Below are 21,613 nucleotides of genomic sequence, written 5' to 3'. Positions count from 1 at the left end.
TTTTTAATGTAGTGGAGTATGCAAATTGCATTTAAGAGTGAGATTAGTTATTCTGCTGAAAAATAACTTTCTAATAAGACTTCTATGTGTGGTAGCAAGTTTTGTGCTTTACCTTTTAACTTTCTATTTTTCTGAGATTGTATTTGGTGACTATATGGTGTATTACAGTGTGTCTCCTGGCCTGGATTTCTGATTTCTTATCTAGTTTTTAAACTTTGTGGGGCAGTGACTGTCTTCTTTTTTACTTGTCTTCATGATGCCAAGTACAATGAGACCTTGATGCCTAGTTGCTATCATCATCATATCAGTGTAAATCAAGAATGACTCTCCATGTAAATAGGGTATCGGACCAGTTCTGTGTTGGGTGATTTGCCTGAGTAAAAGCTACAGGATCTTTCCGATACAAATACTCAGCATTAGTAAGAAATACCAAAAGGCTAGATTCACAAAGGAACTCAGACACTTAGAAAAACAGTGGGATTCACAAAGACTGAGTTGGACACCTAGGCTCCTTGCACAAAAGCCAGCAGGCTAGGCTATTCCTCCCTGAGGTGCAAAGTGGAGGGGTATGTCCTAAAACTCACCACTCTCGAGGATTTTGAACTAAATGCTCCGCTTAACATTGTTTAAAAGGGAAATTAAAATGGTAGGTATAGTTCCAAACTAGACCATCAGGGGAGCAATTCCTTGTGGTTGCTATCTGGTGAGCCACAAGGCTATTCTGGGCAGTACTGTATGAGAATATGTTGGGGCAGGAAAGCTGATGGGAAGAAAGAGGGAGTGAATAGAGGCTAGTCAGGACATGTATATTTTTCATCATGATTAGGGGACTTTCCCTTCATTGGATAAACTGTGGGCCAGGCAGAGAAGCCCAGTACAAGGAGGGTTCAGGGCACATTAAAGTTGGGGAAAGTTGTACAGAAAGAGAAGAACTCAAACCAGGCATCTGGAGAAGTTAACATGAATGACTGTTCTATTGCAATGAAGTTTAGTTCTGTTGCTCAAGTGAGTTTTTGTGGTTTTGTATGCCTCCCGACTCTCCAATTCAGAGACCAAATGCAATTCAAAAATGCTCTGCGTGTTAATACTCTATACTGTTCACATCTGTCTAAAAAAGGCGCAATTTTCCAAATCTCTGTAGTAATGAGGCACAACTTGTAAAGCACAACTTGCTATTAAGGAGGAGATGATCTAATGGGATAGTCAACATTTTAAATAAGTAGCTAACAAATCTAACAACCAGCAATTAGACATGGAATTAATATTCTGTGGAGTTCAAATCTAGATGCACAACTTTGAGACTAAACAATCCCTATATGAGAATTGGGTAGAGTTACCAACCAGTGTTTTTTAAAATGCCAGGATGAAATCTTAAAAAAATTAAATTAATGAAAAGTTCAGCTGAGAGAAATTAGATTGACTGACTGAAAATGAACAAAAGATTGTGGAGATGACTTGATTCATTCAGACAAGTTGCTAAAATGTCTCCAGGACATTGGATTAGCATCAGAAAGTGGATTCTCAGAAGTGTCAGGGGAGCAATATTCCTGTTGGGGACAAACTGACCTCTAGGAATAATTTAGCCAATCTAGCTTTACCTGACTTTGCAGAGAAACAAATCTAGAGGAAAAGACCTTTCTTACTTTTTTTTTAATTTAAATGGGGAGAGAAGGGAAGAACAAACCATCTAATGGCCCCTCATTGACAGAGTAATCTCTAATTCAGAACACTACTGTTCTTTCAGATTACAGGTTTGTTACTTATTTCACCCATGTTTTATACCACACTCTTCATCATAAACAAGACTGGGAACTTCATTAATTAATATATATATATCATTAAAGCTGAGATCATGTGTGACTAAAACTGCACACTAGAAATCTTAAACATGAATGTTTGCCAGAAAACTAGACTTGCAAAAATGGTCTCAGTGATAGTCTAAGTCATCTTGCAAATTACTGTGACCAGATAGGAGAATTTTGACCTTAAGTTTTGCTAGATGCATGCTTTGGAAAAGTGCTTCCCCCCTCCCCCCAAAATTTGGTTGCATGAGGCTTCATATCCAAACCATATAAATAGCCAGATAAAATAACTTGTCTGACATCTCTTCTGTTCTGTTAGTTACTATTACTATTTTTTTACTTGAGCTTTTTGAATCAACTGTACTCAACACAAATGAAACAAAATACCTAATTTCATTATCTTATGTACTTCATAGAAGAAAGTCATTGTTTTTCTCGTGTGTACACACTAAGAATAGTCCAGCTAGTTGCTCTAGAATCTGTAAACATGGCCTACATCATCCTAGAATTGTACACAGAGGGGATCATCCCTGTACTGTTCACCTTCTTACTACCCAGTAGATGGTGAAGATTAGCTACTGCCATAACACTGTTCTCTCTCCTTCCCTCAAGACTACTCCGAGTAGACTCTGAGTGCAGGTGGAAACTTCATAGCCTGACAGGTGGACTGTGGCATGCTTGGTGATGCGCTTTATCCCCCAACTCTCCATCTCCTTGGAGATGACCCAGATAAGTTGATAGAGCCCCAGATTGTATTTCTCATGGAGCATTCCCCCAAGTGTTCCAGGAGAAGCTGCAGCCATAGACAGTCTCATTGCCATTGTAACGGGGAGGATGTGCTAGGGCCAGAGTTGGTGTTGGAGCACAGATGTCCATGGGCGAGGTACCGGCTTCCAGGGGCTGCCTAGGAATTTCTTCAGGGATGGGCCTTCTGACTTCTTCTGGTATGGGAAGGGCAAACTCGACTTCTGAAAGTCTAAGGACTGTAAGAGGGAATCTCCTGGAACTTTACTACCACAGAGCACCCTTCCATGGATTGTTCTCCTGGTTTCCTCTTTGAAGAAGTACCCTAGTTACACTTTCTGCCTGATGTCTTCCATGGTCCTGTGGTGATGCTGCATCCCTTTGCTCCTGCAAATGCCTCCTTAAAATCCACCACATTACACAATCCCAGTGCCTCAGGCTCACTCATCTATGCCAACCTTCCATTTAATACTTGATTTTTTTTAAAAAGAAACATGGTGTATAACATGCAAAATGAGCTACCTGGTATTATGTACGTCTCCCCTCCTTGTACCAAGTTGTCTCTGTGGTGTTGATGTCATTAGTAAACTGATGGCCTGCTCCAAAGCCCGTGGGCATCAGTGGGAATCTTTCCATTGTATTCTATGGACTTCGCATCAGACTCCTGAACTGTAAGTTCCTCAGATCATGGACTGTATGTGCAGCACTGTGGTCTTCCATAGAAGTTACGTAGGGGAATTAAGAAAGGTGCAACATCAGTAATTTCAGACTTCCCAAGTGGAATAAATAGGCTAATGTCCAGGCAGGTTCTTCCCTGGCTTAAATAACAGGCAGGAGAGAACTTAACATGACTGTCTCCAAAAGAAATTTCTCGGCTAACATCCTCAGCTGAGGGAGGGGGAAGCCTCATAAGATCAAGACTTATCTCCCTTCCAAACAGTGATCTGGAGAAAAGGAGGTGAAAGCCCCCATGCCACTTTGAATGCCACTACAACAGTAGCAACATTGAGTGGGGTTTCCTTGCACACCCTGCAGGATCAGAGGTAGACCACACCCCCATAAGAGAAGAAAAAAATCTTTTATTTTTTTTTTTTTTTTTAACCTGCGGATGCTTGGGTGTAATGTGGCTATTCAGTTACAGAGGGTGGAAAATTGAATCAAAGGTGTTTTTGATTGGGGGTGTGAAGGGAGACTTTGTGGAAAATTTTCATTTTTTTTTTCTCAATGTTTTTGATGAACATTTTTGAAAAATCCCAAGAAAATTGGGAGGCAATGTTAAAAAGGTCTTCTGGGGATGGGGATTTTTCCAACCACTTTATTACCTTTTTTCCATTGTGAAAGGAAGTGTTAGTTTCTTTTGGTGGTGATTTGTGAAAATGGGTTTCTATTTTTTTTTTTTTTCAACCAGGCCTACATATAGTATATTATTCAGTTACTAGATGTCTGTGAGTGATGTATAAACTTAGACAGGATATGGTGCTTGGTAAATAAAGGGGACAAATTTGGCACAGGAGCTGTGTGGAAGCCTGTTGATTTGTAGCTTGTAGTTTTGTGTAATGCACACCTTCTATTTAATGTACACTGACTCCATATATGGCATCATGATTCCATCATGACAGTGGGACAGGGTTTCTCTCTGTGATAGAACTATTCAGAGATGGGGTGCTCATTTTCAGAACTCCTATTAACCATTCATGTTAGGCAAACAGCAAGACACTCATCTGGATATACAGTTGGCTTATGCAGCCTTCTGGTGTTTACATGACACATACAATTACCTTTCTTTTGGGCTTGATAGCAGCCTAAGGCCCAAATACTGAAATCAAATCTGTGTGGGTGAAAGCAGCTGCCCATGTGCAGGGGGCCTCGGTAACTTGTCAGTGGGCTTCCATACACATGCTAGGGTCCACCCATGCAGTGAGCTTGCAAGATTGTGCCTTAGACATCCTACTGTCTAACCTGTTACACTTAGTGTGTTGTATCCGCAATCCCCAAAAGTTGGTTTTATGTATGCACAATGGCATTTAATTAAACCCTTCCCTTTACTGAAACAGAAATGGAATTTACACACTGCCTCTTGGAGTCTCCAAGAAAGAGTTCTTTCTCTCTGATTTAACAATGGATTTACACATCCCACAACAGATACTGTTTAACAGTATACTGGATTCTGACTTTCACTGGTTAAAATAGAGGCACTCACTAATTGTGCTGAATTGTATTAAATAGGGAACACCTTCATTCTTTATACTTGTGTACTTGGTCCCCAATTTGGGGCGGCGGGGGGGGGGGGGGGGGAGAATAAAAATCACTATATAGTAGTTCAAGTCTTTCTGTTTCTGGGGGATTTTTTCTTTGTCAGATATTCTGAAATTCACATTCCAGATATGAAATCACCTTTTCCTGTTTCTTGCTGTTTATTTGATAAGTCCTCCCAGATCCCACTTTAAAAAAAAAAACCCCAAGGCCAATTTTCTAATGAGTAGAACAGGGGTCATCTGGTACATATGATTCTAGTAGGGCTGGAGTAATTCCAATTCTCACATCCATTCTATTAAAATTTTGATCTTGATACTGAAATAGTTGTCATTTTACACATACCTTGATAAAAGAAGAAACTTGATTAGGCTTGTTTAGTTCCTTAATTGATTTTTTTAATTCCTTTTTTCCTGCAGGTTGACTGTTTCTTTACATGTGTAGTGCTTTTGATGAGCTGACGAAACTTTTGTATCCAAATTTGGTAGCCTTTTATAAGGGTCATCCTCCTTTGTGAATGCACAGCTGCCACCTCCCTCTTGGGGAGAGCTTGAAACCAGACTCTTCTCTCTAATTAGAATCATGGAATATCAGGGTTGAAAGGGACCTCAGGAGGTCATCTAGTCCAACCCCCCTGCTCAAAGCAGGACCAATCCCCAACTAAATCATCCCAGCCAGGGCTTAAGACTGACCTTAAAAACCTCTAAGGAAGGAGATTTCACCACTTCCCTCGGTAACCCATTCCAGTGCTTCACCATCCTCCTAGTGAAAAAGATTTTCCTAATATCCAACCTAAACCTCCCTCACTGCAACTTGAGACCATTACTCCTTGTTCTGTCATCTGGTACCACTGAGAACAGTCTAGATCCATCATCTTTGGAACCCCCTTTCAGGTAGTTCAAAGCAGCTGTCAAATCCCCCCTCATTCTTCTCTTCTGCAGACTAAACAATCCCAGTTCCCTCAGCCTCTCCTCATAAGTCATGTGCTCCATCCCCCTAATCATTTTTGTTGTCCTCCGCTGGACTCTCTCCAATTTTTCCACATCCTTCTTGTAGTGCGGGGCCCAAAACTGGACACAGTACTCCAGATGAGGCCTCACCAATGTCGAATAGAGGGGAATGATCATGTCCCTCGATCTGCTGGCAATGCCCCTACTTATACAGCCCAAAATGCTGTTAGCCTTATTGGCAACAAGGGCACATAGTGTAATTAGCATGACACTAAACGGAGCCTAGGAGTTTTGCTCAGAGTTGATAAAGAAGTTGTTTTTTTTTTTGTGAAGTTCCTAACTAGTAAAACTCTCAACGCTGACGCCCTATTCTAAGCCTTAAGCCCCTTCTACTCTAAAAGGCCCCTATTCCAAAAAAGTTTTGTCCCAGTCAGTTTTGACCCTAAAAAGGAAAAGACTCCATGAAGTCCTACCAGGGACTTCATATAAAATTAATAGCAATAGTGGATGCTCTAGATGGGCCACATCCTGCAAAGATATATTCGTGTACTTAACTTACTGCTCCTGAGTAATTTCTCAACTTAAATGAGATTACTCATATGCATAAAGTTAGGTACCTGTGATAGGCCCTGATCCTGCAGACATTTAGTAATTACATTGCACTTGGAGCATGTTTGTGTGTGTAAAATCCTGACACACAATAAATCCGGAGGCAATTTGCTGCTTTCCAACTGCAGTCAAGACATTGCCTGGTTGGAAATGTTTTTGATATGATTTAATACAATATTTTTTCTTAAGGTGTTCTGCTATAGTTAAGGATGGAATATGTTTTTGAGAGACTGTACTAACTCATAGTCACTTGGGACTGTATTCTGATATCTTATCACATTCAGCATCTCAAGAACTTCCATTTATTTCACTGTGATTACCCAAGGAATAAAGTGTTACTTAATGTATTTAAGGGGATCAGAATCTATTCCCTTGACCTAAATGTGCTTCAATGTCCTCACACACCAAATGGGAGGTGATGGGGAATAACTAAGCTCTCCCCTTAAAAGTATAGTGAAGCATAACTCGGGGTTCTTGGAGCACTTTCTGATGCTCAGATGAAAGATGCTGTAGAAAAGCACTGTTATAATGTTAGACACGAGCCGAAGACATTTAGGGCCAAATGAATTAAAGATTTCAAGAGGCGCCTGAACCGTGCCCCTGAAATATGTCCACTGAGATTCAAACATGTAATTGTGTTCACACAAATGCTTAATCACAAGAATAATTTGCTGGCAACTTCCTAGGTCTGAGAATATCTTATACTTTGTTTAAAAGTTCTCTAAAGAGTGTAAGAAGAATACTTTTTCAGGTGCTTAGAAGCACTTGGCCTTTGGCCTCAGGTCTCTCACAGCTTTCAAGTTTTGCTATTATCACGATGTGATACATGTGTTGGCATGCATTTTTGCTTACTTAGCGAGCCCCCTCTTTTTCCACTGCCAAATGACCAGTGTAAGTGCTGTACAGTGATGAGATCTGCAGCTCATTTTGCAGATAAATGTCTTATAATTGTGGGTGACAAGATTCTGAACAAAGTTTATTGACAATAGTTTGCTTTCATGAATTTTAAAATGAGATTTTCTTGGAATGATCCTTTGAAGTTATGTTCTTATTAATTGATGAGATATTGAAATGTTGATTGTGTCCTTTCAGCACTTAGTAAAGTTAAGGATTTTAAGTATAGCTACAACTTTGTCATACAGAATACCACCATGAGGCTGAAATAGGACGGATAATGTATTGGGGTAATATGCCACCATCCCCTATGGTAAGATTGTTCTCCATGTTCCACTCAGAGTGCAGATGGTAGGAAAGATTTTATTCGATTGCTCACTTTTGAAGTATACTTAACATTTAATTTTATGTGATTTTAAGACAATACAAAAACACATAACCTGGAGACTAAAATATTAAAGACAGTGAGCAGGAAGAGTTTAAAGGATGATAAAGGTGGCCATAACAATCATGCAACCTGGAAGCCAGTTTGGATTATGTTTGTGTGATGGGCAAGGTACAGATGCAGAGTCTAGAAAGTTAATCAAAATAGATTTTACAGTCACACAAATAGAAATCATTACATATTATCAGCTTGACTTTGTCACTGTGGAGTAAGCTTTAACCTAGTAAAACAGAAAATGCAGTATTTTTCTTTTCAAAATTTACTTGTTGTTAATTCCAAATCAAGTAAGTAGACATGAAGGAAAAGTAGGTCATAATCAGAAGATAATGTGGGGGTGGACAGGGAAGTGGTTATGGGTAAAGTTTTGTTAGAATTGCATGTTGTCTAGTGAATCTTAGACTTTTTCATATCAATCTGATTTTTTTCCATAAAATGGAACAGTTTGAGCTGTGAGGCCTTTACAGGCCTCTTGAGGTGGCTATACAGCGTAGATGGTAAGTGGGAAAAGTAGCTCTGAAATCCAGCTTTAGCTGAGAAAAATAGGTTATGTATTTTAATTTCAGGTACTTTACAGGCAAAATTGAATTATCTTAAACCACTACAAATAATTTATCATGTTAGATGCCTTCTTCCCTATCATGTCATCTGATCTAATGGTTCTTTCTTAATTTATGACAGAAATACTGTGGAATAAGGTAAATGTCAACTATAACGATGCTGTTTGTCATGATGGAAAACAGTGAGCGAGAAATTATGTTTAATGCATCAAAGCAGGAAATTTGAAGTAGGTTATCCCAACTATAGTCATAAACTATTTTTGGGGGGAACAGCGAAAGGGGTTCTCGTTACTAAAAAAAAAAAAAAAAACTTTAACACATGCACATAACTGATTACAGGCAACATGGTTTAGAAGCACATTTCCCACTTAAATGAAGGGAACAAATGAACACTTTCTCATTTTCTAGTTTTTACGAATACTAATCAATCAATATGGGCCAGAAAAGATGATTATTTCCTTCTTCATGCGTAGGGCAACAGAGGTCACAGTATAAAAGCCGTATATATGAGAATCAGCTGCATTTATCAGTCACCTTTCCCCTCATGTCTTATTCTGATCCAGATTTCTTTGATTCTGGATTTCATGGTGGCTGAAAGAATCCTGTAGTGATCACTCTAACACCACCATGTGCATAGTCAGTGGGGAGAACATGGGTAACACTATACTATATTGAAAAGATTTTGGAGAATACAGAAAAGGGCACAGATCTTGGGCTAATGTTTTAAAATACTTGATTAAAACTGCTGAATATACACTTCAGGAGTTTTGGTATTCAACCTTGATGCTCACAGGTAAAAATTAGTTGGCTCACATTGTGTCTTGGTTCTATGGCTTTGCACCTGTGTAAGTCTCTGCTCAAGAAAGGTCCAGGAGTGCTCACACAAGTATATTAGTAGGGGCAGTGTTTAGTGGGTAGGCCCTGGCCTGGAATTAACTCAGGAGATGTTGGTTCTTTTTCTGGATTTACCACTCACCTGTTGTGTCACCTTGGGCAAGTTACTCCACTTTGTCTTTCCCTTTTCTCCCTGTTTCTCTTGTCTATTTAGACTGTGGAAGGGGTTGTCCTACTATATGTTTTGTACAGTACTTAGCACAAAGACCTTCCAACATTTGGGGCCATTATGTGCTACTCTAATACTACAAGTAATATTGGTGGGAAAACTTGTACAGCTCCTGCGTGTGCTGGCTGATTGTAACCTGTGCTACTAGTCTTTCACTTTCATAAGCATCAAATTCTCATGTTTGATTTTATTCTCTAAGAAAATAACACTCCTCCTAATCCCACACCACTCCTCCAAGTGGAAAAATAAAATATGTAATTTAGGATTAGAAAAACGTTTGTTTTTTAAAATCAGTTAACAATACACTGAATGTCTTTTTTTGTTTTTCTCCCCTGAGCCAATCTGATTATTATGGCAGACAGTGGAAGACGTAAAGAGTGAGTTCATTCTGGTTCTTGGATGATGATAAATGGTCAAGGTGTGGAGTTTCTGGTTTAATTCCGTCTGACTGGCTTTTCTATTATTTTCTTTAAGTCTTTACAATCTCAGCCAGGAGTGTAACTGCTCCCCATCTTTCTTCTCAGCAACTATGAGAGAGGCATAATCAGGTTAGAAGAATGACCATGAAAATGGTTTGCTTCCCCTTGACAGGGCTGCCCAGAGTGGAGGGGCAAGTGGGGCAATTTGCCCCAGACCCCACAGAGGCCCCGTGAGCCCTGGCCGAGAATCCCTTTCCTGCCTAGAGGCGCCTTTTTACTTACCTGGCAGCGGTCCGGGTCTTTGGTGGCATTTCGGTGGCGCGTCCTTCAGTGCTGCCGAAGATGCAGAGCGACAGAAGGACCTGTCGCCGCAGACTCGGAGCACTGCCTGGTGAGTATCCGCTCCCCCGCTTTGCCCCAGGACCCCAGAATCCTCTGGGCGGCCCTGCCCCTTGACCATTCCCTCTCCCCTCAAACCTCCCCTCTTCCATTTTTATCCGTTCAGTCATGTGCCACTAAAGGGCCACGTCAAGAATAGCTCAGAACAGGATTGCAGTGTACCCTGATCCCACCATGCTGTAACCCTTTATGTTCCCAGCGCCAATTCTTCACTTTCTCCTCCTGGTCCCTTTTACACTTCCCCTCCTTCACCATCTGGTAAACAGGGTCCAATTCACTTGCCCTTCTCCAAATTGCAGCACACACACATGTCCTTCACCAGTCACTAGTAGGAAGGTTCCTTTATTACTTCAATATAAAAGATCATGGCTTTGTATAAAGGGATCTTAGTTTTTGCCCAGCTAGAAGGCAGCGACCCTAATCCTGGATCCTCCAGATATATGGGAGGTGGCCTCTCAGGACTATTGTTCTGAAGAGGCAACAGGGGATGTGGCCTCCTTATTACATTGGAGGCATTTAGGCCTACAGATGTGCAAAGATACTCTTAGGTGTTGCTCCACTCAGCATTTCAATGCATAATTTAGGAGCCTGTGTTTCACTGAAAGTCAATGGGACATAGGCTCCTAAGTCAGGTAAGCATTGAAATGCTGAGCAGTGCAATGACTAAAACACCTTTTAAAAATCCACAGCGTAGAGCCAGAGAGGGTGATGAATGAATCAAGGGGAAACAATGAAGGGAAAGAGGAGAGACTTTTGGGAGGAAGCGAATCTCCAAAAGGTAGGGGGGTGTCAGAGATGGATATGCTCCAGAAGGGGGTGAGGAGAGGAGAGAAGGCGAGTCCAGGTGGTAAGGAAGGATGCAAGGCAAGAAAAGAGTAGGCAGTGGCATGAGTTTTGGTTCTGCCTCACTCACTCACTGGCTAGTGCGTGAAAAACAGTGAAGTTACATACTCAATCCACATCCAGAGCAAGGGGGTGTAAGAATCACAATTCATTCCCTCGTCTGCTCCTGGGGGGTGCCACTTCTTTCTTGAGTCAGATGGCAAACATGATATTTACCCCTATATATTTGCTTTTGTAGCCTGTGTGTCTTATAAAAATCTATCACGGGTTCTCTAAAGTATGCAGTGATGAAGGTACACAGGTCCCTGAGAGCAGGTTGTTTACCCTAAATGTCCCCTCTGCCAGCAAAATATACAACTTTCAGCAACATGACTCATATAATTTTGAAGCTTTTTTTGGTTCAGATCAGGCCCAGGGAAATCTCACTGGCACTAGGCTCTGACAGCACTCTCCAGTAGCTCAAAAGTTTATAAGTAAAGTGTATACAAGGATGGTTCAGGCAACATGGGAGATCTATGACATTGGAGCTTAAAGGGAGGCAAAATAAATCCACTTCAGCAGCAGGCCCTGCTAATTCATTCTGATAACACTGGATACTTTAAGGGTTGATTTTTACTCCCTAATCACTTTCCAAGTTCAGTGAGGCTAAAGGATGAGGCATAAGCTCTCAAGTAAACTCAATAAGAATGTATTAGAAAAAGCTAAATGCTTTGCAATTTTTTTTACTGTGCCTCTCACTTATTTTCACAGAATACAAGGTAAATGACACCTGGTGATGGTCTAGTGTGTTTACCTTTAGGATAAGGGTTTAGAGATAATCATATGTATTCTAAAGGAAACTTAGTAAAACATATAAATACCCATTTTGTGTTCACTTGCATAAACATCAAAGGAAATCTCTACCCATTCATATGCATTCACACTTCTAGGTTAGTGGGGGACAGGATGACTTGGGAGATTGACCATGGGATATAATACTTAGCATTTCTGATAGCATTTGCCATCATCAGTGCATTGTAAAAAATGAACTAACTGGTCCTCATAGTATTCCTTTCAGAGAAGTAAATCATCCCTTTATACAGAAAAGTTATTTTGTGGTCTCTGAAATCTATTGGCTAGTGAACAAATGTTCCCTTAACTAAAACCCTTCCAGTTGGACCCCTTGTTTGAAGCAATACCAGACAGACCAAAGATTGACTGACTGACTTGGAAACTAAACTAATCTCACATCTAGCAGTTTTCCCCTTGAAGTCAGGGTGCATAGACATTGGCAGAGCAGTGTGCGCTTGCAGCATTATATTCTATAGACAGAGAACTTCATTTCCAGGACTGTCAATCAGAAACCTTTTGCAAGCACTGTAGACATCTTAAAAAAAGAAGGGGCAGTGAGGGGACTTTCTGGTCAATCTGATGTAAAGCCTGTAAAACTGGAAATGTTCTATGGGGTGAAGATTGATACGCTGTTCAATTAACCATATTGTGGTAAATTAGTGAGGCTTTTTATATTTGTTTTACTGTCAAAAGTTTGCTGACTAGTCTTCAGTGCAACAAGCTTTCAAGTTATTTGAACTCTTAAATCCACATACGAACAATGTTTAATTCCTCTTAAATATACTATTATTTAATTGGTACAATATTTAATCTCTAGCTCCTGTCACTTAAATGAGGATTTAGAACTCAATTCTAAATGGGGTTTGCATAGGCAGGATGCTGCACTTGCCTGGAACTCCATTGAAATGTGGCTCTGCAGGTATCTGCCTATGTCTATCAACTACAGATTTGTTCCCTTTAGTTTGTGAGGCATGTAATGTTGCAAATGTTAAGAGATTGTGGCTTTATCCATAATATTACTATATTGTGACAAATCATGTTACAATGTTGGATGAATATGAAAGCAAGCCCATTTTCCTGTGTAGTTAAAGAAATATGAACACACACAAAATTACTGTTAATTTTCCCTGTCAGGTATATCCATTTAAAAGATTTTCAAGGAGTCCAAAAAGAAGACGCTCTAGTGAAAAACTAAAACAAATTATATAAAAAGTCTAGAAATAGAAGCTAATCTTTAACAATTGTTGGTGGGTCCTTCTGGCAACTATCCCATGTTCAGATGGCATCAATAAGCATTTGGATATGCCTATTATGCATGTGTGATTGATGGTTCCCTTTCAGGACTGATCAGATTTTATTAATCCCTGCCCCATAATGCGACTATTGAGCCACTCTTTGAAAAAAAGGGCTGAATTTTGGTGTAAAGGAAATGTTGTTTTTCATAGCCAGGGGAATGTTGGAATTCATTGCCACAGAAGGTAACTGAATTGAATTAAACATGGTCATCAATTGTTTTTTTTAAAGGATAACTTCATGATGGTTAAGATTTGTAACTATGCAAGCTATGATAAAAAGGCTAACTGAATATCAAGCTGATGTCTTGTTCAGGTCAGGAAGGAATATCCCCTCCCTCTCCCGCTGAGTATAGCATTGCTCAGTTGGCTAGGTGCATTATGTTTTTGCCTTCCTCTGAAGCATTATGTATTGGACACTGCCAGAAGCGGGATGTAAGAACAGATGGACTAATCTATGATGGATAAATCCTATGTTCTAGTTGTGTGCAGTACATTAACAAACACTATGAAATATAAAATCTACTGCAGAAATAACATTTAAATTAGTCTTCATTTATGCAAATGTTAATGTTTACTATGTAATTCAGAACTTTCATTATAATGTTCCAGTATTCTAATTACCTTCTAACATGAGCCAACAGAGGGTTATAAATGATTGGTTTGGTGCTATGTTTAGTTCTTCAGTCACTACAGAAACTGGTAGAGCTCAGAATTAAGCAAATATTAGACCGAACACCGTGCATGTGATCGTCAATTAGATCCTGATTGTCTAAGTATTCTGCATGGTTAGACCCTTGTTCCTGCATGAGATCCCACTGACTTCAGTGGGTTTTCATGCAGGCACAAAGGTCCAGATGCATGGAGCAATTGACCAGATTAGAGCTCTAGATTTTTGAAATATACTGCTTGTATATTAAATAAAGCAGAAGCAAGTCTCTCGCTGGCTTAGAGGAGAGAGTTGGAAAAAATTGATGGAGTTTGCCTCTGATGTCTTATCTACATTAGATTTGACTAAACATTCCTATCTTTGTTCCACCAGCAGTAGCAATACTTGGGACACTAGAGTAACCAGGCCATTGGTAGCTGCCAGGGTATTAACTGTTGTGTGGTCTATCTAGATCTTTACTTAGCAGGACAGGGTGGGTTTGTTTTAATGCTGTCATTGGTCTATGCTAGTGCTCCCACCATCAATGGTAGCAAGGGAGCAGCTGTGGTAGTAGCAACAATGGGAAATATAGAGGCAAATAGTCCAATGTAGAAACAGTATGCTTCAGCCACACAGGGTGTATCTTTATACGCCTGGTTCAAAGTCCAGTCAATAGATGCCCATTGACTTTGCTGGGCTTGGATTAGACCCTGATTGAGTCTGAACTGAAGCAAATTAATAACATTGCAATGAGCAATTTTCACATTACTGCACCAGCATCCATAAAACAATGATTGCATTTATTTAAACAATTTATACTTAAAATCCAGTAGTCTTTTCAAAATTACATTGTCACAGGATGAGTCTCTGACTTGAAAACGAACTGAAAACTTACGCCAAGAATTTATGGAAAGCGTGTAAACTATGTATTGTTTGACAAATATTTTATAGTAAAAAATCATCCAGTACAGTATATTTCAATCTACATATGTAGGTAATGGTGTTTCTTAATTCAAAAAAGGTTTAGCACTGATTCTTATGCTTTACAGGGATGCATTTTAATTCAATAATGTTTTTTTTAATTCACTAAAGCTCGTTCAAAAGCTAATTCAAATAAAGTTAACCTACAATTTCCTCCTCCCAAATTTTCAGGAAGTGTGCCATGTGACTTTCTCACATCAGCATTCAAAAATTAACTTTATTACTCTCTTATTACAATTTTATAAAATGAGTCATACTGCCAAGAATCTAATCAGTCGTTGATCTACAATCTTTCAGCTATGCCTCCTGCCCTACTAAGTTGGGATCACAACCTTGAATGGAACTTGCCCTTACTGTGGTTAATCTAGGATAGATTTACTAGATGTTTTAAACAGTCAGTGAGGACAGCTGACTTTTAGATAAGGCACCAGAATTCTTAACATTACCTAAAGAACTAATTAAAATGAATTTTTCCAAAGATTTTCATTACATTTCTTATTCTGCCTACTGTGTACAGTACATAATTAAAGAGTACTGCTCTTATATGTACCCCATCTGAAGCAAATTAACATTTCTTATGAACTTTTGTGGAGAAGTAGTAATGAGTAAAGTAGTTTCTCCAATTTATTACTAGTTAAAGTCAATGCCCAATACATTAGCATATGCTGTGTGTCACCTGCTATATACAATAAAAAGCTTTTTTGCTATTGTTGACAAAGCAGGTCTATCTAATGAATTCTATCCTGGGCTTAGAGTGCATGTGACATACAAATGGTATTCTGTGAGATAGTTTGCTCTCTTTTGCTGAGTAACTTCTTCCTCTTTCAATTCCATACTTTCTACTTGTATTTGAATCTCAAAATTTAAACTGACTTATGATTGCCATAGTCTAAGGGCCCTATCCAAAGCCCATTTAAGTCGATGGAACGAATGCCATTGACTTCAATACGCTTTGGATCTGCCCTAAATCTTCTGAATATCACCATCTGGGGAAGTATGGATCTAAGCAAAGCTAAAGTTGCTTGCATATTTTAAATGATCTCACACCTTAGCAAATGCTCTAATGCTTTGTTTTTTGGGTCAAGAACTTATTTTTATTTCCTGTCCTAAATCCTTGATTACTTTTTATAAGTAAGCCTATAGGGGTACAGCTCATAATTTAAAGTGGTAACTAATCTCCATTAGAGAACTGAATAGGTCACACATGGAGTAAATTTGGTGATCTTCAGCTAGCTTCTGCCAAACATATCAATCTGTTATAAAAGTCTCTGCTAAGGAGAGGTCTAGAAATGACACAGAAGGGGTGTTTATAGAGCTATGCTGTACGTGGGAGTGAAATTTACACATAGGTTCCACATGGTGTACTACAAATTGCTCATGCTGAACATAAAATTTATCCTCCTGGATCAGAGCAATTCTCCATCTAGTCAACTGTCCTGTCTCCAACAGGAGACAGTAAGCACAATTCAGAGGAAAGTGCAAGAAACCCTGAAGTGGGCACCTGGGAATAATATGCCCACAGGAGAAGTTTTGATCTCTCTCTGCCATTGTTTTCCAACGGTGAAATGGGGATAATATACATACTGACCTCAAAGGGTGGGTGAGGATTAAACAGTTACGGATTTTACAGTGCCTTGAGACTGAAAAGTGCTATGTAAGTGCAAGTTCCCATGGCTTTTACATTGGCCCTGATTTTGGGGAGGAGGGGAGGGCAATTCAGTTTTAAAATAATTGTGACTATTCAATCAAAATTGTAGATAATTAAAATCATATAAATAGCTTTCTAGGTCTTTTTTTATTCCTCTGCGACCAGGTGACCCTGATTATTTTTCCCTTCCCTTCAAGCAATGTCCCTGACTCAGTTGTCAAAGACTGGAAAAGCAGAAGTGTCCATCTAGCTTTGAACTTGATACGTGCGGTGGAGTTACAAGGTTAAACAAATGGGGTGGATTTTTTTTTTAAGCTGAGCATTACATTTCAAAAAAGGTCTTTCCCCCTCCTCTAGTGCATTTTTAGGCTGCATGCACTCCTGCCTGTCTTTTACTCCGTCCCAGCTGAAGATTTCAAGGAAGATGAGCGCTCTATTTTGCTTCTCCCTTGTATTGCAGATAGGGGGAGGAGGTGGTTATTAGAGGGGAGCCCCCCTCGCTTTTTCTCTGTCTCTCTAGCTGATAACACTATATCGCTCGCTCGCGCTTCTCCTAGGTGATCCATTTCTAGGCAACGTGCTGGAGCTGCCAGCTCTCTCTGCATCCCACCAGCAAAGCAAGCTCTAAGCCATCCTGCGGACCATCAGCTGCTTCCCTCTGCTTTGCTCCAGGCACTGCTTCTCTGTCTCCTGCCCTGTCCAACCACTACCTTGCGCGACAGACACAGCACGCTGGGCTTGATTTGCAGATTTCTCCACCAGTTGTGGGAAGCAATTTCTAAGCAGGGGGTGGGGGAAAATCTCTGCATTACTATCTGCATTACCTTGAAGTTCACTTTGTTTTTTGGCCTAGGGGGGGCTTTTCCTGCAGGAATCTGGCTTCTAGAACCGGGATCTCCTATTTACTTGATTCTCCGCTCCGCCTCCTTCCTTACTGAAGGCGAGTTATTTGCTGCGGGCTCCCGGGGTTTGGGGCTCTCGGGCCAAGAGGGTTTTGTGTGTGTGTATGTGTGTGTGTGTGTGCGCGCGCGCGGTGTGTGTGTGTGTGTGTGTGTGTGTGTGGTGGGTTGGAAGTTGTTGTGCAGGAGCCGGGACTGAGCCGATCCCTGGACCCTGCGGAAGGATGGAGATGGTCTGACGAAGAGGCGCCTGCTGCCCAGAGAAGCAATCGGGCTGGATGGATTCGCTGCCCGAACTAACAGCAGCGGTGGTCGCTATGCCCGGAAGCCCCCCGAAGTAACGCGGGGCTCTTGCAAAGGAGAGGGGCGCCCCAAACCCTGGGCTCTCCCCCGAGCCATCAGCTATTGTACACAGGCAATCGGGATTTAAACAGTGTTCCGGCATCTCCAACTCTTGGGCTTGCTGCGCTGTCCTTCATTATCCTCCTTGTAAGAAGAGATCTGACGCTCTTTAAAAAAAAAAACAAAAAAGCAAAAAACCCTAAACCCCAGGAGGACATGGAAGTTTTCTCTCTCATCTTGGTTGTGTCCGTCTGGTGGACTCGAACCTGGGAAGCGGCGATTGCAGATTCAATCATACATATAGGTAAGGGGGTTGCTGCATCTGCTGGTTACTTTTCGAGCTCGCCTTTGCAACGTCTCTCTCTCGTTCGCGCTCTTTGCAGTCCCTTTTCCTTCTTGCCATCTTCTTTCCTGCTCTCCCTTTTCCCCTCCGTATCATTGCTTCCCATAAAAATCTTTGCTTTTCTCCCCCCTCCGCCCCCCCCTTTTAAACAGTTGCTCTTTATTGATGGTTCTTGATGGATGATGTGTGTTTAAATCTTGGGTTTCGTATCTAATGGCTTGGAGGGTTTTTTTTGGGGGGGGAGTAGCGGGAGAGTTCACACACACCCTGTATTTGCCCTTAGCACGAATCTCCCCCCCCCCTTTTCCCCGCGACTCACTAATTTGCCCTATCTGGGAACCCGAAAGTATCCCCCAGATGGTGTCGTCTAACCACAGCCACCCCTCGGCGGAACAGGTGGTATGACAACGTTTCGCAAAGCAGCTCTGTGTGCAAGGGGAAGAGGTCCCGTTTAGCGCCCCCCCCGCTAACCCTTCCTTCCCTCCAGGGTAAGCGGCGCCGCTGCTATCCCGGCTGGAGGAGCCGGGGCCGGGTAAACTCTCTCCCGGAAGGATTCGGAGCCAGCTGCTGTACAGACGGGGACTCGGGGTCCAGACGCACCTCCCTCTGCTCCGTCCCCGATCCAGGGAGGCGCATGGCGGGGCGTAATTCTAACTCCCCTCCCCCCCCCCCCGTCCCGGTTTTCACAGAGGGCAGCAGAGGCGGGTGGGGGCGTCCCCTCGGCCAGCGCTGTGGCGCAGTTGGGGGGAATAGGGGATGCTGCTGCCTTGGAAGGGGTTAAGGAGCCAGCCCTGGAGCTGCTTGTGGCCCCACCTATTGGCAGCATGATGGCCACACGGGGAGTCAGAGAGCTGGAGGGAGGGAGGCGCTGTGTGTGTATGATTATTATTCACAGCGCTGTCCGCAGCAAGCTCAAGCTGTAACCCACATTTCTATCCAGACAGAGAGGGGCATAGGGAACGAGAGACAGCTGGATCCCCCTCCATGTGGCAGCCCGGCCTGCCGGGGAACAGTCCCTCCCTCCCAGCCTCTCCTCTGCGTGCACGCCCCTTAGAAATAGGTGCCTATTGTTAAAGGGCATTTTATTCTCCCCGCCAGGGGACAGCGCGGGTTCCCCTGCCTTCCCCGGGGGGCTTTGCCTGGAGGGGAGATGTCTCACCCCCCCTCCCCCGCTGAGTGATCTGCAAACCAAACAGGCAGGAGGAACAAGAGCATACAAATGTGGATGCCTGTCTGCAAGGCGTGCAATAAAATAAAAAGCCCAATCCCCCTTGCTGTCCCGCTGGGGTCGGGGGGAGCTTGTTCTCAGGTGTCTGCCGTGCGGGAGCCGGGGTGTGCAAATGCAGCTAGTGCTCTGCCTCGGATCTCTTCTTGGCTTCCCAGTGCCAGGCCCCTTAGATCCAGCGGGCTCGCCCGCTCTCTGAGGTTGCCTTTGTAAACATGTCTGTCTGTGCCTATCATTTATAGCAGCAGTGTGTATAGCAGGGAAAATAAGATCCGAATTTAGCATTCCATCCCTGCACTTGCAGCTTTGAAAGTGACACTAGCGTTGGGGCAGCTGTCCAACCCTTCATAAGATCGCCAGGCGCCCACGGGCTATCAATTCCCATGGGTAAGGAACTTTACAGGGGTCAATCCTAATAGCTAGCCTTGACTGGAACCTCCAGTCTTCTCCTGAGGCAGAGCAATATGCCCTCCTTTTAAAGAAAGCATGGCTTATTAATTTCTTTGCAGTTGTAAACTATTAGTCACACTGCCTAGTGCTTTTGATTTTTAGGGGCTTATCACTCATTGACCACATCTTAGGGTTTGGGGTGACATCTTTACCATGTAACAATCATCTACCTGATGAGGGAAAAGTGAATGAATGCACTATATCCAGTCCTTTTTATTAAATGATCAGTTGTATGTACTGTAGCTGTTGGGTATAGTACCGACAGAGGAAAATATCTCCTTTCTTCTCTCTGCACTGGTAATTGTTGTTTCTATTTGTTATTGTTTAAACTTATTTATTTTATCTGGTATATACGACACAAGTATTTACTGCTCCCCTCTTTCTTTAATGTGCCATTGGTTGGTAGATGCATCAACACAGTAAATCCTCTGGGTGGAGGGAGGTGGGGGACCAAAGTGGTTGCTTCTCACACAATTAATTTGACTTGAAAGACAATTAGTACATTTGACAAGGGGATTAGCTCTTTTTATAGACTGCTTTATGTTGCCGTGATACTGGCAAATTTATAATTGTTACACATAGCTCTAAATCGTTTATAATTTAAAATTGAAAATAAATGGCCTGCAATTACAGATACTTGAATGTCTAATAGGTCAGCAATTAAAACAGGCAATCCTGTAGAACTCAGAAGTGAAAACCATAATAATATCCAAAATGACCCTTACATTTTGTATTCTAGGTTTTATGAAACCTTAATTTGATTTTTTCCATGTATAGGTAATATTAAGTTACATATAATGCATTTAAGCAAGAATAATGAAAAGCCATTGTCAATTTAAGATGGCATGTTTTTTAGTTCTAATATTTTAAATAACAATAAAGGATGGGGGAGAGAATCAATCAACAAATTATTCTAATACTTGTGGATGGGATTTTCAAAGCCAAAGAAGAAAAGGAAATGTTTAAATTCTGGAGTAAAAGTAACACAGATATGTAATACAGATGCCCTCAGGCAATGAACAGAATAAGCTATTTTCATAATTCTACAATGTTAACATGTTCAAATGGAAAATATTTCTAATATAGAGAGCCCGTGTATAGGGGAGGTTGGGCGGCGGGGGGGGAGAGGGGAGAATCTTGAAAAGAAATAGAACTAACATACTAATCCTTTGCACGTGTATTCCTTTATGATGGTATATATTCATTATAGTGCACTAACTGCCTCACTTGACTGCATGTTGAGTATTTGATATATTTACCATAAAAAGGTTATTTCTGAATGTGTAACTATACTATCCGACAGCTCAGTAGACCACCACAACACGAATGAATTAGTAGCTGTGATTAATATGTTGGGGATGGTGTGGGGAGTTTTTTGTGTTATGGAATACTGATTCATTTTTCTCTTCCAAACGAACACCCTTTTAATTATTCTAGTTGTATTTTCTGTTAATTTTTAGGGCAAATCAGTCTATTTTTCCAAAATATGTTCCTCTGAATATTGATAGGGCTACCTATAGTTAATATGTTTCTGTTGGGTAAGTATTATAAATAGGAGTTGGCCGTTCAGAAAGCCTGCATTAGGCATGCTTGTGAAAATGTTGAAATGGATCACCTCCGCTGTAATTATCCTTACCCCTATATAAAAAGAGGGGGATATGACATGTCAGAATTGTGCAGTTCTGTGTTATGTTGCTTCTGTGAGCCTGTGCATTGATTGAGTAATTTCCTCAGACTCACATTACTTGATTGCTTAGAAGTTTCCTAATGATCTGTATGCTGTAGGAAGAAGTCGAAAGCCGTGAGCAGACTGGCAATGATACTGTGTTTTATGAGGCTATTCAAAAAGTGGCTCTGATTTATGTAGCTCGAAAGCTCTGAAGTCTTTGAGATTAGCCACGCTGCCTGCTATTTTCTTCATACATCAGTCGTCCCACACTCTACTCTCTAAACACAACAGGAGTTTAGAACGGTG

The 21,613-nt window shown here is 41.4% G+C and overlaps 1 protein-coding gene across 2 annotated transcripts in view; it reads left to right on the top strand.

The window, feature by feature from the left end:
* The window catches only part of GRID2 (glutamate ionotropic receptor delta type subunit 2), a 1,049,702-nt gene that overhangs the window by 1,420 nt on the left and 1,026,669 nt on the right, over positions 1-21,613 (top strand). The window contains exon 1 of one of the 2 annotated variants that reach the window (XM_008179090.4): positions 16,789-17,924. The exons of the other annotated variant lie outside the window; for it this stretch is intronic. Coding sequence (XP_008177312.1) covers positions 17,837-17,924 — 88 coding nt within the window. The 5' untranslated portion in view covers positions 16,789-17,836. Of the gene's footprint in view, positions 1-16,788; positions 17,925-21,613 lie in introns of those variants that run through there. 2 annotated transcript variants of the gene reach the window in all.

Source organism: Chrysemys picta, chromosome 5, assembly GCF_011386835.1.
Source record: "Chrysemys picta bellii isolate R12L10 chromosome 5, ASM1138683v2, whole genome shotgun sequence".
Classification (NCBI taxonomy): domain Eukaryota; kingdom Metazoa; phylum Chordata; order Testudines; family Emydidae; genus Chrysemys; species Chrysemys picta.
Note: the sequence above shows the minus strand (reverse complement) of the source record. Positions and strands in the feature narration are given on the sequence as shown.